The sequence below is a fragment of the Olea europaea genome, unplaced genomic scaffold, assembly GCF_002742605.1.
Source record: "Olea europaea var. sylvestris unplaced genomic scaffold, O_europaea_v1 scaffold1780, whole genome shotgun sequence".
NCBI lineage: Eukaryota > Viridiplantae > Streptophyta > Magnoliopsida > Lamiales > Oleaceae > Olea > Olea europaea.
In genome coordinates, this window is record NW_019235534.1 from 69088 (window position 1) to 82463 (window position 13376).

The following is a 13376-nucleotide window of genomic DNA, read 5'->3' on the forward strand; positions in this document are numbered from 1 at the left end:
GCTTGTTCTTATTCCTGCTCTTCTCAAACTGATCTCTGTACGGAGCGGACCCTATTGCTAAGGTTTTGCCCTATTCTGTCAGAGACACTGACAGACCTTTGTGGTTCGTATTCTGGTGGGAAGTTCTCTCCTAGCCATGATTCTGCTGGTTGGCTCCCCTGTGCGTAGGATGTGACCATCTACACCAACTTCTCTTTCAAGGGGGTGTTCCGGGTGCTGGCTCGAATGACCTCTGCCATGAGATGCAGGAACTTGAGCTGGCTAAGATCCTTGGGGCATCGGGAAGCCCCGATGACCTCGGGCTTGCATGAAGAATTCACGCATCGCCACATTCTGAGTTGCGATGTCCCTCATGCCTACAACTATTTGAGTTATTCCTTCAGTAAGAGCTGTTGTCCTGTTGCCTCAGTGATGCCAGTAATGGGGTTTCCGATACGTGACATTGGTCCAGATCACTTCTTCTTCAGAGACATCCCTGTGCCCTTCAAAATTTGAATCCTCATTACTATAAGTCATCTTGTCTACCTTTTCAAGGGTGTTAAGAACTTTGATTGTACGTTGACTTTGTTCTTTTTTCAAGAATGTGCCCTTTTCAGGCTAAGTCGATAGTTTGCCGGTGGCTTTTTCGGCGGAAAATGTGGAACTTTTTGGATGAGAAGATTTTCCACAGACGGCGCCAATCTGTTGACCTTGCGAATTATAACTCTCCACATGACCAACGGATAGCTACTCCACGTAATCCTTTCTGTGCATAACAACGGACGGTCAGAAGCACACGGTCGGAACCAGCAGGGATGGTGGTGGCCGCATACACTCCGACGGTCAAGTTAGTGTTGGATGATCGGAACATTGCTCAAGTTATGCAAGAGAGTGGAGAGGAGAATGTATATTTCTTAGTGTGGAGAGCTAAGTTGAGAGTTTCATTATCTTTGTCTTTTGTCAAACTTTGGGTATTTATAGACATAGCGCACCGTTGGACGTGGAACACGTGTATGCATCTGACGGTGTGAGGTGTCCGCTCATAGGCGTCGATCAACTGCGTCTAGAGTGAGCGGACAATTAATTATTCTGAGTTGAGTTGACATAAAGTTGATACGTCACATAATTAACGTTGAATCTACACAATTCTTTATTTCATATGAATTTTCTTTGTGTGCGGATAAAATAATGAATGTAAGTGCCACACGTTTAAAAGATAAGACAATTAACAAATCTTGTGTCGGGCAAGATATTTAGTCCACTCCTTCGTACCCGTCTAATCTCTATTGTCTTCTCATACTTAAGAATATAGTCTGATCTCACATGCCTACTTTAGAGGTTTAGCCCTTGTTTGAACCACATTATTTTTATAAGAATGCATTTTTGAATAATAAATTGATAGAAAAATAAGTGGTTAAAAATAAGGAAAAAGTTTTGAATTTATATGTAATTTTATTTTATTAAAAATGTGTGGTTAAAATGATGTTAAATTACTATTTAATTTATTATTATTATTATTATTATTTTTTTTTTTTTTTTTTTTTTTTTTTTTTTTTTTTTTTTTAAGAACATGGGTAAAACAGGACATTAATGAATGGAGATCTCATTTTCTTGCTTTTCCACTTTTTTCAAGGTACACTGCGTAGTCTGGAAACCCCGCTTTACCAAATATTTATTTTGAAATACATGGAATTTACAGGTCCATCAGTAAGCTATAATATATAATAGTAAAATTTTTTGTCGGCAGGATTTGGTCTTTTATTTTGAGAGGTAAGGGGTTGGTTTTTTAGGAGCTAATAGTTTGTAGAAAGAAGAAAGATGGGGTTTTCAGCGTTATTTTGATTGAAAATCTCCCTTCCCTTAGATTTGAGAATGTTAGAATTTTCAAAAGAGTTAGTACTTAGTTTGTCTTGACTCCGGACAACTATTTAATTTCCTAAAGTTTGTTTAGGTTTGTACTTGTCACATTTGTCAAGTAATTTGTTATGTTCAATCATAAATTTATTGCATTGAAATCCAAGTTGATTGTGTCAAAATTCACACCTATGCTTCGGCCCATATCCGACACATAGTTCAAGGTCCCTGTACTTTTTGGTGGCCAAGGCTTTAGATTGGGTTCTTTCCTATAACAGATTTTGCACGATTCATTGCTAAATGATGCTTCGACAACCAAGGCATCTCACACTTCAACTTAGCCTCCTCCGCCGAGGTGTGAATATGCAGAAAAGTTTTGCATTGCATCTACTGAGAAAGAAACTTCTTTCAAAATTCTTGAGATATCAAGAGAAAAACAAAAAAATCTATTCACTAACATCTCATAAACAACACCATATCAGATAAATATAAACGTTCCCTGTTCGACTCCCTCTAAAACAAAACAATTTACTTCTCATACTCATTTTCAACCAAACATTTATATAATAAAATAAATATTTTGCATATAAACCCAAAACTTTTCTTGACTTTCTAATCACAATTCTCCAAAAAATCACTATTCAAAACATTATTTTTATACAATAATGACCATCAAACAAGGGCTTAAGGTGACTTGTGCAACTGAAATGTCTCATCTACCAACAGGAAAAATTAAAATTAATATGTAAGACCGAATCCATCAATAAAATGTTTTATTGCAACACAGACACATGCTGAGGAACAGGAACATAGACATATGTCCAAATAACATCAACCACTGCATTGCCTGCAATAACACAGGGTGCCACTGCTTGCTCCAACATTAATGTTTCAGACCTGCAGCATCATTTGAGCTAACACATGCTTTTCACGTTTAGCCAGGTCACATAATGGTCCAAATTTTGCAGCATCTCAGCAAAAGAGGACACAGATCTTCTTTTTTTCACTGCTTTGGTTAATTACAATATCAACAACTTACGTTAGTGATTATGTCATTCAACTACAAAACCAACGACCATCAATCCATCCAAAAATGTTCACAAATAACAGAACGCAAGAAACCAGAATGCACAATATCAAATTTATTGGCAAATATAAATTTTGCTGCATGTCTCTACATTTAACAAAAATCCTCCTAATTCACTATTTACGATTCAGGATTTATTCTTTCCCGGTATCACTAGGATGCTATTACAACATCAAAGCTGATAAAAAATGATGTGTTACCAAATCTGTTTGTACTACTGAGAACTCAAAATTTCATCTATGTATGGACTACTGTATATGTTAGGTCTGTGATATTTACAAGACACATTGGAGCAACAGGTGAGTAAGAATTCATATGTTGCAAGCTTAGAGCAATTGGCATTTTACAGACAGAGAAGGCTGTAGAAAACGAGAGGTATAAAGGCATTGTCCAGTTGTGCTGTGTAGGCCTCCAACAGACCACTAGTAGTCACTGACAATATAAGAGAGAACCAGTGCTGCAAAAACGAAGGACTAAGAAGTGAGAAAAATGCACGAACTAAAAATTTAACCGTGTCTATTTCTACGAAAATGAACACACGCACACCCAGAGAGAGAGTGAGAGAAAGACCATAGTGAAGATGTAACCAGTTGAGGCTAGAAGTGGAAGTAGAACGGAGCATGCAGCCAAAACGGAAGTTATGCCAGCAGCAGTTCCTTCAATTGTCTTCTCTACAAAAGGTCAATAAAGATGACATGTAAGGAAACGTAAAAAATGAGTCGAAGCAACGGGAAAGTAAGGAATAATGAATTAGAAATGAAGAATCATACTGCCAGTTTTGCTCAAGCGGATGACTCCATACTTATGGCCAACCATTGATGCCTGCAGTAAATGCAAAAATGAATTTTAGACACCATGGGATTCTCTCTCCTGATGTGTTAGCAAACTCATAAGCATCCATTAGAAAATAGTGAATCTCTAGCGCATGGTTTTCACAGTTTCTTCACCAGTTGATCACAGAAAATACAAACTCAACTACACGGGCTTTCAGAAAATGATCATTGAACTCAGCATTCCACCTCTCAGTGAAAATGTTTCAAAACTTTTGTTGAAACTGGCTGAAGCACCTGATAATTTAGGGCAATCAAAGAGTTAAATAGGAAGTTGCCAGGAAAGAATTCCAGGGATTTACCATTGTATCACCAATACCAAGGCTCAGAATTCCAGCAAAGGGTGCAAGTGGACGATCAGTAACACCAGAAGATAGCCAGATAGGAAGTGCACATCCCAGTAAGAGTGAAAAATGGCTGCACAATGAAGAAGATTGGGGAAGCAAACAGTCAATATCTACAAAAAAACAAGGGATACAACGCAACATACATTGAAGGAAACAAATTGCACACCTGACAATAAGCAAATCAGAATCACGATGGTCAGTAAAAGCATTCATGAATTTGTGAACAAGGTGACCTAAAGGCCAAATTCTCCATACCTGCCACGAGAATCAAAGCTACTCAACTTTTGCAATAAATCAAATAATAAGCTCAAAATCAAGGATAAGTTTTTCAAGCACAGAAGAGAAGACAGATTTCAGAAAGATCTAGGGCACAAAGATTTTTTAATGGCATAGAGAAACTTTAATGTGCGTACATGTGCACTTTTATGTTTTTCTTTTGGTCTGCAGGAGTTGTCAAAGATAGATTGATTTGGGTATTATGTGACAAATTTTCCAATTCATATCCCACAGGTTAAATCAGAATCTCTTTACAATACAAATTCAGACCATTACAAGCAACTCAAGTGATATGTAAAACACAACCTTGTATTGATTAGTGTAAATTTCTGCACTTCCCCCATTTTAAGGTCCATGCTTACCTATTTTTACTGGCTAAACTTTCGGAAATAACTCTTATTAGTATATTCATACTTCAAATTTTGATGAATATGTAATAAATTTACATTCACTTCTTCTCTCTTTTTTTCTTGTTTCTGTTTGTGTTCAATACTGAAGAGACAATGGTAAGTACCAAATATTGAATATAACAAACTACTTTATTCGACCATTCAATCAAAAAAATTGTTTCACAATTGAATGTTAATTGAGTAATATTCAAACACAATACCTCAAAGGTTTGAATGACCTCATTTCCTTTTAGTATAGTCTGGGAATAACATTTTTTTTCTTAAATAATATAATATCCCTTGCTTAAAGTATGTACAATGATATTCTCGGCCACTATTTTTAAGACAGAATAAAATTTGCACTTCTTCAACCCTGAGCCGAAACTCCATGCTAATTCAAATGAAGACATTCTATTATGAATAGAAAGTGTCATATCATATGAAATATATAATTATGCTTAAATGTGAAAGATTGTGTGCACAATGGAGGTGAAAGTGGAATCGAACACTTGAACCTTTTTAAGTTCATTTCCTTGGACTCTGAAAGCTTTTTATGACATATTGTAATTTTAGAACTTTTATACCCGATTCCTTTTTTAGTTCAACATTTAGTTATGGTAAAATCACTTAGCGCATGTTGTACAAAGCTTAAATTATAATTTACGGTGGTCAAATATACTTTTTATCCACACGTTTTGTAGGATCCAAAACTAATGCCCACTTATTATCCACACATTCCATACATCCCAAAAACTTATAATCACTCCCAAGCATACTCTTTAATTTCAACTGATTGTCTGATTATCAAAGACTACAGAAGGCCACAACACCCTTAACAGGTGATAAAAAGGGATACCAATCAAATGTGCTCGATCACTAAACGAACTAAGTACTTAAATCATTTCAACATTAAGTGTTCAGCAACATTATATTCCGATTTAGAGAAGGGAGGAGGAGAAAGAAAGTAACAATATTAGTCAAGAGGCTGGAGTAAAATAAATATTCTCCAGTTTATAAAGTATGGAAGTGAAGAGTCTCTAACCCCTTTCGTTCCTCTGGGTTTTATCATACTTCTCTTACACCATAACCAAAGAAAACAACAATACACATTCAAGAATCCAAATTTTGCCACTGAAACAAAGGACAATATTGCAATACTTTGATTTCCACAAATATAATCATGTCTTAAAATCATTTCAGTATAAGAAGATCAAAATGAATCATACTCAAAAAGTTCACAATGTGTAGATATTTCAGTAAAGTGCCAGAACTTCTATAGGGAAATTTTGCATTCACATAACTCTCACCCACACCATCTTAGTAAGTGATAACATAGACTTGTTTCTTTAGGAACTTACTCGTATAATTTCCAACATGAGAAAGACTGCCAAAGCTGCACCAAAAGCCAGATCAAGAAACTTTGGCTGGAAAAGAAATCCATCATCAAATATATTTCCAGAAAGAGTCAAATTTCAGCACAGTAACCTCAAAATCCTTTCAACTTCAATTTACCTGGAAAATAAGTGCAGGAACAAAAATTGAAACAGCCATCAGATGGTAGTATTTACGAAGAAGAATTCTCTCAATTGTACTTTTCTTCGAAATGTTGTAGAACCATATTACTGACACATATATAACAGCTACCCAATAGACACATAGGGACAGTCTCTTGAGTGGTTCAGAGAAAACAAAATTAAATACCCTGAAAAATATATGTAAAGATAGAGAATAGTTATATTAGCAAAGAATAAAAGCATGAAAATCAAATAAGGATCATTTGTGGAAAGAAAATATTTATCAGTGAATATATCTATTGATATTTAAAATGAAGAATAATTAGATCATACAGGATATATCAGTGAGTAGGAAGTTCAAGATTTAACTTTTGTCCATCAGGTGTTTGTATTATTTGAATGCAAGAGAATTTGTAGACAGCTTTCAAAGTCCTTTTCAACGTTAAGAGAAATTCTTGAATAATATTGCATTTTTTATTCTATTTCAGGGAGACCTTCATGAATAAGTCAAGAAGGGGCCAAACACAGATCCACTCAGAAAAAGGGTCAGCAGCCATTCAATGGATAAAAATTCATAGTAATACTAGTACAACCATCAATAGAAACAGTAGCAGTACAAGGCTTTTCTAAACTATTCACTTGAGTTTTAAGGTTGGAGGATTAAGAAAAGTAAGGCTTTGCTAGTTCACATTCCACTCTGCAAACCTTGCCAAAGGTTAGCAATACTATTTATCTGATGGGGCATTAACTCCATAGGTTTCACTGCTATATTCATTTTTAAGGAAATTGCATTAGATTTCTAAGTAAGCCTTATTTGAAACGAGGATGATCAAAAAGCCATACCAACCCAAGACAGGTATGGAAATAATTCTGAAATAAAGTCCTTTTTATAGATATTCATTAAACAATATGACACTTTCCTTCTCCTTGTTTGGTGAAAGCCCCTACGGACCATAATAATCTCATGTTGTTGTATGCTTTATAAACTTTAAGGCTTCTTAGAATTTGCATCTAAAGATGGTGATTAGTTTGTATTTACATGATCCTAATTGACATTCATAAACATTGTATTCTCATACAATCTTAAATTGCAAGGCTTCATGTAATTTGCATCTACGATTAATTTTGGCAAGTGTTTATGATAAAAGTCAAGTTACTTTTTATCCACATATTTGGTAAAACTCCATTTATCCATCACTAGTTTCTATTTCTATAACCATAGTTATCAGACCCGACCTGGGCATCGACTCGGACAACGCAACGGGTTAGTGGTTCAACCGGTGACCCGGTGGTTAGATCGGTGTGTCAATTCTCGTCAAATATATTTACCACCAACTAAATTTACCTATGTTATTTTGGTGGCTAAAGAACAACCTTATGAAAAATTCAACAAACACTAGATCACGTATTATGGAAAATCCATTTGCAACATCAAAATTCAACAAACACTAGATCACTTTAAAGTTGCACAAAAAATCTTATTTTCATATATTTCAATGACCAAATTTGAAATTCATCAACAACATACTTAAATTCCAGATTTTTTTTTTTTTTTTAATATCCTTAAAACCAATCATTCATTACATCTAAGATGCAAAAATAGCTTAAAGTTCCTTGATTCCAATCATCATATCACACATTATAGAAGATTTCATAACCAAAATAAGGTTGTTGCTAACCTAAAATAAAGATGTTGCAGTGATTACAACTATTAACATATCCCCTTTGCTATAAAATATCGAACACCTTTAGAGCATATCCCCATGGCCAAAATAAATTACAATTATTAACATATCCCCTTTGCTATAAAATATCAAACACCTTTAGGACAAATCCCCCATAGCCAAAATAAAGATGTTGCTACTTGCTAGCCTAGAAGCACCCCTTCCAAAAAGTCAGTAATTACAACTACACCTTTAGAGCACCCCCTCATCACCATTAAGCATAATGACAGCCATTGTCCCCATCATATCTACCGCCCATCTCACAAACTTTTCTCCAAACATCCTTCTCCATATAGACCATGCCCACCACGCAACCGGCTTTTGTGCCCGAATGGTAGAAAAAAAGAAAGGTCCCCTATTCACATGGATTTCATATTCTTCTAGGCTTGCTTGTTCATCAACCACTGCAACATGGGGGCTATTGTTTCATGGATTCCATATCTTAAAACTTGAAATTGGAGATTGGATTTTTTGGAGGTATTGAATTGCAAGAGATTGGAGACGGCGGCTTAGCTTTTTGATTTTGCAACAACCCCTAATGTTTTAGAAGTTGTGAGGAGACGGGAGTGGGGAAACCGAGAAGGTGGAAACTGAAAAATGGAAAGAAACACAGGTTAATAAAGACCCGGTCGGGTCAAAGGAAAAGTGGTACCCAGTTTTTATGAAAAACCGGCGGTTCAAACAGGTTGATATAAACCTGATTGTTCAGCCATAAATTCATTAAATCCAGATCGGACCTGGGTCCGGTTCAACGGGTTCTGGACCGGGTTTTATAACTATGCTATAAACACTTGCAAACATATGCTGAAAGTAATTAGTTTACACTTATATACACAATAACATCTCTACTAGATAAGATGCATGTTTCATAAGAAAAATGCAATGGTGAATATCTGGATTCTTTTTCCTTCATTTTTCTTGGTCCCATTATACCATTAATACCACAACAAAAACAATAACAATAAGGAGCGGCTGGATTAGGTCAGAACTTCAAGCTACTGTTGCTCTTTTGCCATGTTGTTCTCTGTGCTGGGAAATTAGACTAAGTTTCTTGATTAGTCTCACATTCAACTTATCTTTTTATCTCCAACAATAGACTGAACACAAGCACGCAGACAAAAATGAAAACATTTGTCACAAAACTCCAGATTCCCTAAATTGATCAACTTTGCACTGGACAGCTTGTCTACTTATAAGGAATGAAATTAAAAAACACTAACATGCCAGTTTTACAAAGAGCAATGCTATTTATCTCCATTAGAGATGATCACCACATGATGGATGTAGCACTAAATGATAGGACCAATTAAGTGGATCTAATATCCCTACATACAATTGGCCTTATCATTTTATAGCACATCATGTGTCACATAGATAGATTATTGATCTATAGAAAAGCTTTTCAGGTATAACTGAAAGTGAAGTTAATTTACCTCTTAGCCTTCTTGGAATCATATCATAGCTTATTTTGCAGTTCTTTTTAGCATATTTGTATATTCTCATTAAAACCCCTTAACAACATTACACCAATACTTAGTGCTAGCACAATGACTTCATGATACAAGATCACCTATAATTGGATTTAAAATAAGAGATCATATAAAATATAATGTAATTTTGATACATATCGATTAAACAGTCTATTTGATAAATGAATCCAGATCCCTTCCATAAATTACAACTTCATCCTCATTATATTTTTGTATGTGTTCTTATAAGACTTTACCATATGCTTGTCAAGAACTAACTCTTTTTCTCTCCCAAAACTCTCCCTTCCATCTTGTTTAGTTGATAGCGGCAAAATATTCAACTTAAAAGAATCATTTTCCATAAGTCTCAAAAACCAAGTTACCAACCCAAATAATAATTAATATGGAAACTCTATATTCTTTTCTTCACATCAGGAAATTTGATAAAGCAGAAGCAGCCAGAGCAGTAATTGGCAATAGATTGAAACAAAATTGAGGAATGTACCACAACAGAGGGTGCATGTGAAAATCATGGACAAATTGCATCCATGACGGAACAGCCACAGCCAACATAAATGCCAGCAAAGCACAGAAAGAAAAGGATCTTCTGATCTCATGGTTCGACATGTCTTGAGAGCTAGATGAGCTAGCAGAGCATTGCCAAATTTTGAGAACATATCTGTAGAAAACAGGAAAAAGAAGTAGGCCAAGAGTGATACCCTGCATGAAATAGGAAGGAGATTACCAATTGGTATAAATATAAAATTTACTTCTCCACTCAAGAGAGGAAAGAACAATGGAATAATTACTTGTTAAAACCCACGGAACATTACCTGAATAATTATATGTATCTCATCTCTCTTGATGCCATTTTCCAGAAAAACTAAATTGGATGATACCCAATATCCAGGAATCTGTTTGGTAACAAATTACCGTTAGCAGAAATATTGAATAAATCTGCAATATAATGGGGAAAGTAAACATAATAATAAAACTAACCTTTGAAGCAATGTAGAACAACATGTCCCCAAAATAGATGACAAAGCCAGCAGTGACCAGAAGCCCTTCCCCTGACGAGAAAAAATAACATCATTTTTTAGAGAACAAAACAATTTGGTAAAACTAAACCAAATCACAATACCGTGCCTTGAAATTAAATAGATTACATTGAGCATCTGTGCAACGGAATACGTTAAAACAAAACAAAATTACTCTGCTCGGTTCTTTCTTGTCATCTTAAATATGGACTCCATCGAACAAGTAATAAAGCCTAAATAACAATAACATGATCTAGCAAAGAAAAACATGCTAAAACAAAGTTTTAAATTAAGTTGATATCTACGATCCATGACAGAGCACCATCAATAAAGCTTAAATAGCAATATGACCTACCAACAGAAAAACATGCCGAAAAAGTACGAAGAATGTTCTGAATTAAGTAAACTGCTGCTAATCCATGACAGAGCACCCATAATATTATCAAAGTTGCAGACAGCCCTGTAAGAGGAGCAAATCGATCAAAATTATATCATCAATCATATGTTGTTCACTGACAAAATGGGTATATAATGAAGTAAAGAAAGGTTCACAAAATTATTAGAAACACCCAAAGGAAGTAAATAAACTTTCCAAGTCTTTGAAATTTAAATTGACTAAATGTTGGAGCAAGTATGAAAATAGAAAGAGATTCTTTCACTTACCACCATATGTTTTCCCGAGAAATGACATATAGCAGATTCCTATGAACAAGGCCATGCAGGCTACACCAAATTTTGTGTCCCGATTAAAGAGAGAACATGTAGACCCAGCACTGGTGTGATGAAGTCGAAAAATGAAGCAGATAAAAAGTAACACAGCAAAGCAAATGGCTGATGCAGCCCAATATTGCAAATTCAGATATTCTAGCTCTGCAGAAAATTAAAACGAAATAAAGAGTCAGCTAAATCACATTTGCATTTCTAGAAAACCACTGCAAAGGGATATAACATATGGTTTTTATGGAAAAACATCATTAGGTTAAACTAAACTGATGTAATTGCAGCTATATTCCATAGGTAGGCTTGTGAAAATACAGATTTCATGTCATGGAATGAATGTGTCAGACCACTTAACATGTAGATCAAATATTTTTCCATGTATCTAATTATCTAATGGCATGTCCATATGTCGTCTTAAAAGCATAATAATACAGAGTTATGAGCAGTTGACCCAATTTTAACTCCAAAACAACTTCCAAGTTAAGATAGCAAAGGCATACCTCCAACTTCAGCTTCATGTAATGACACCAACCTTGAAACCTGTATTAATCTTGAAACCATCAGCCCTGGCAGTGTCATTGCCCCCAGCATAATCCCTGATGTAACTCCAGGCCTAATACAACCAATTCCTTGAGTCAAATGATCATGAACAAGCAAGACGCACCCAAATAAAACAAAAAGTCCAGGATACTCTAAAATGTATAACTACTATGCATTAACTCTGATTTGGAATTTGATTCAGACTTATATAAATAGCTCCTAGCTACTCTAAAACATGTAACTAATATAAATTAACTTTGATACGGACTTACATAAATACCCAATTTTTTCTAAAAAAATTAAGAGCATGTTTGAGTCCACTTTTGTCCCAAAATGCACTTTTGGAATAGTAGTTTGAAGGAGAGTGTGTTGTTAAGAAATAAGGAAAAGTGTTGGGTTTGCGTATAATACTATTTTATTGACGAACATTTGGTTTGGTTGGAAATGAGAGAAATGTACCAAACAAGGGCTAAATATCTTTATGATATAATACGAGTCGAACAATTCAGCATGAAGAATTCACGTAAGAACGCAATATATGGCCTGTTTGTATTAATTTTGAGAATTGATTTTTTGAGCATTAGCAGAAAAGTGGGGCCACCTATGAGTGAACAAGTCAAAAAATACAGTTGAAATAGTAAAATAAAGGTATAAAAAAATCAATTTTTTGGGGTGAAAAATTACTCCCAAACAGGCTCATAGCCTACTCCTAAGAAACTAGAAAAGTCATGACCACTCAATCTTAATTCTTTCGAGAATTTGTTTAAACGTGAAAATAAACATATGCACAACCAAATCAGTAATTCTACCTACATATTAAGAAAAATAATACTAAACAATCGAACATGGAGACAAAAGTCGACTTAAAATGGGCAGTATGGATTTTGATCAACGAATCATAAATCCCATTCAACCTCAAATTTGAACCAAATTACATGAGATTCCGAAATGGTCCTATTACCTGGTTTTGAAGAACTGCGAAAGGGGATTGGAAGGGTCATCGGCGGAGATCTCGACGGAGAGGGCGAAGAGCGTGAGTAGAGAGAGAGAAAAAGCTTGGGAAAGGAGAGAGAGAGGGGTGGAGAATAGGATTTGGCAAATATAAAGTAAAACCACGGCTCTTTCGCCGTTGAGCTGCAACAGCAATGGAGCCATGGCGTCTCGTTTCGCTGTTCTCGAAAACTTTATCTCACCAATTCTTCTTCATGAGACCAAACACAGAGAGATTTTTCTACAGTTGAATGGAAGCGTGTGAGGGAATGTAAATTTCGGAGGAAATGATTCGATTTTATACGAGTTTGCTGTCGGGCCGCTGAGATGTGCGTGGAATCCTGTGCCAAGAAAACAAACAAGAAGACCATGGCTCGGTCAGCCAAGCCATGGTGGTCGAAACTTCTTAATATTTGTGAAAAATTAAAAACTTTTTTTTTTTAATAATTGGAAACTCAGCCCCCGTTTTACAACCATTAAAATAAGGGGAAATTGCACTCAAGATACCAAACTTTTCATTTATTCGCAAACTTGACTTAAACCTTTCATTTGTGTCAATCACGATACCAAGTCTTTCAAAAACTCGCAGTTAAAGTCCAAATGGATGGAAACTGTTAATT

At 35.3% G+C, this 13376-nt stretch overlaps 1 protein-coding gene across 1 annotated transcript; it reads right to left on the minus strand.

The window, feature by feature from the left end:
• Positions 1-2951: 2951 nt before the first annotated feature.
• Positions 2952-13144, minus strand: LOC111378173 (dolichol kinase EVAN-like). Its single transcript, XM_023001340.1, has 14 exons — positions 12728-13144; positions 11727-11839; positions 11170-11376; positions 10862-10966; positions 10469-10539; positions 10303-10383; positions 9975-10189; positions 6275-6464; positions 6121-6186; positions 4264-4352; positions 4053-4167; positions 3691-3742; positions 3491-3591; positions 2952-3377 (listed from the first exon to the last, which is right to left on the minus strand). The coding sequence occupies exons 1-14, from the start codon at positions 12919-12921 to the stop codon at positions 3264-3266; spliced, it is 1713 nt and encodes a 570-aa protein (XP_022857108.1). The 5' UTR covers positions 12922-13144; the 3' UTR covers positions 2952-3263.
• Between the last annotated feature and the right edge of the window lie 232 nt (positions 13145-13376).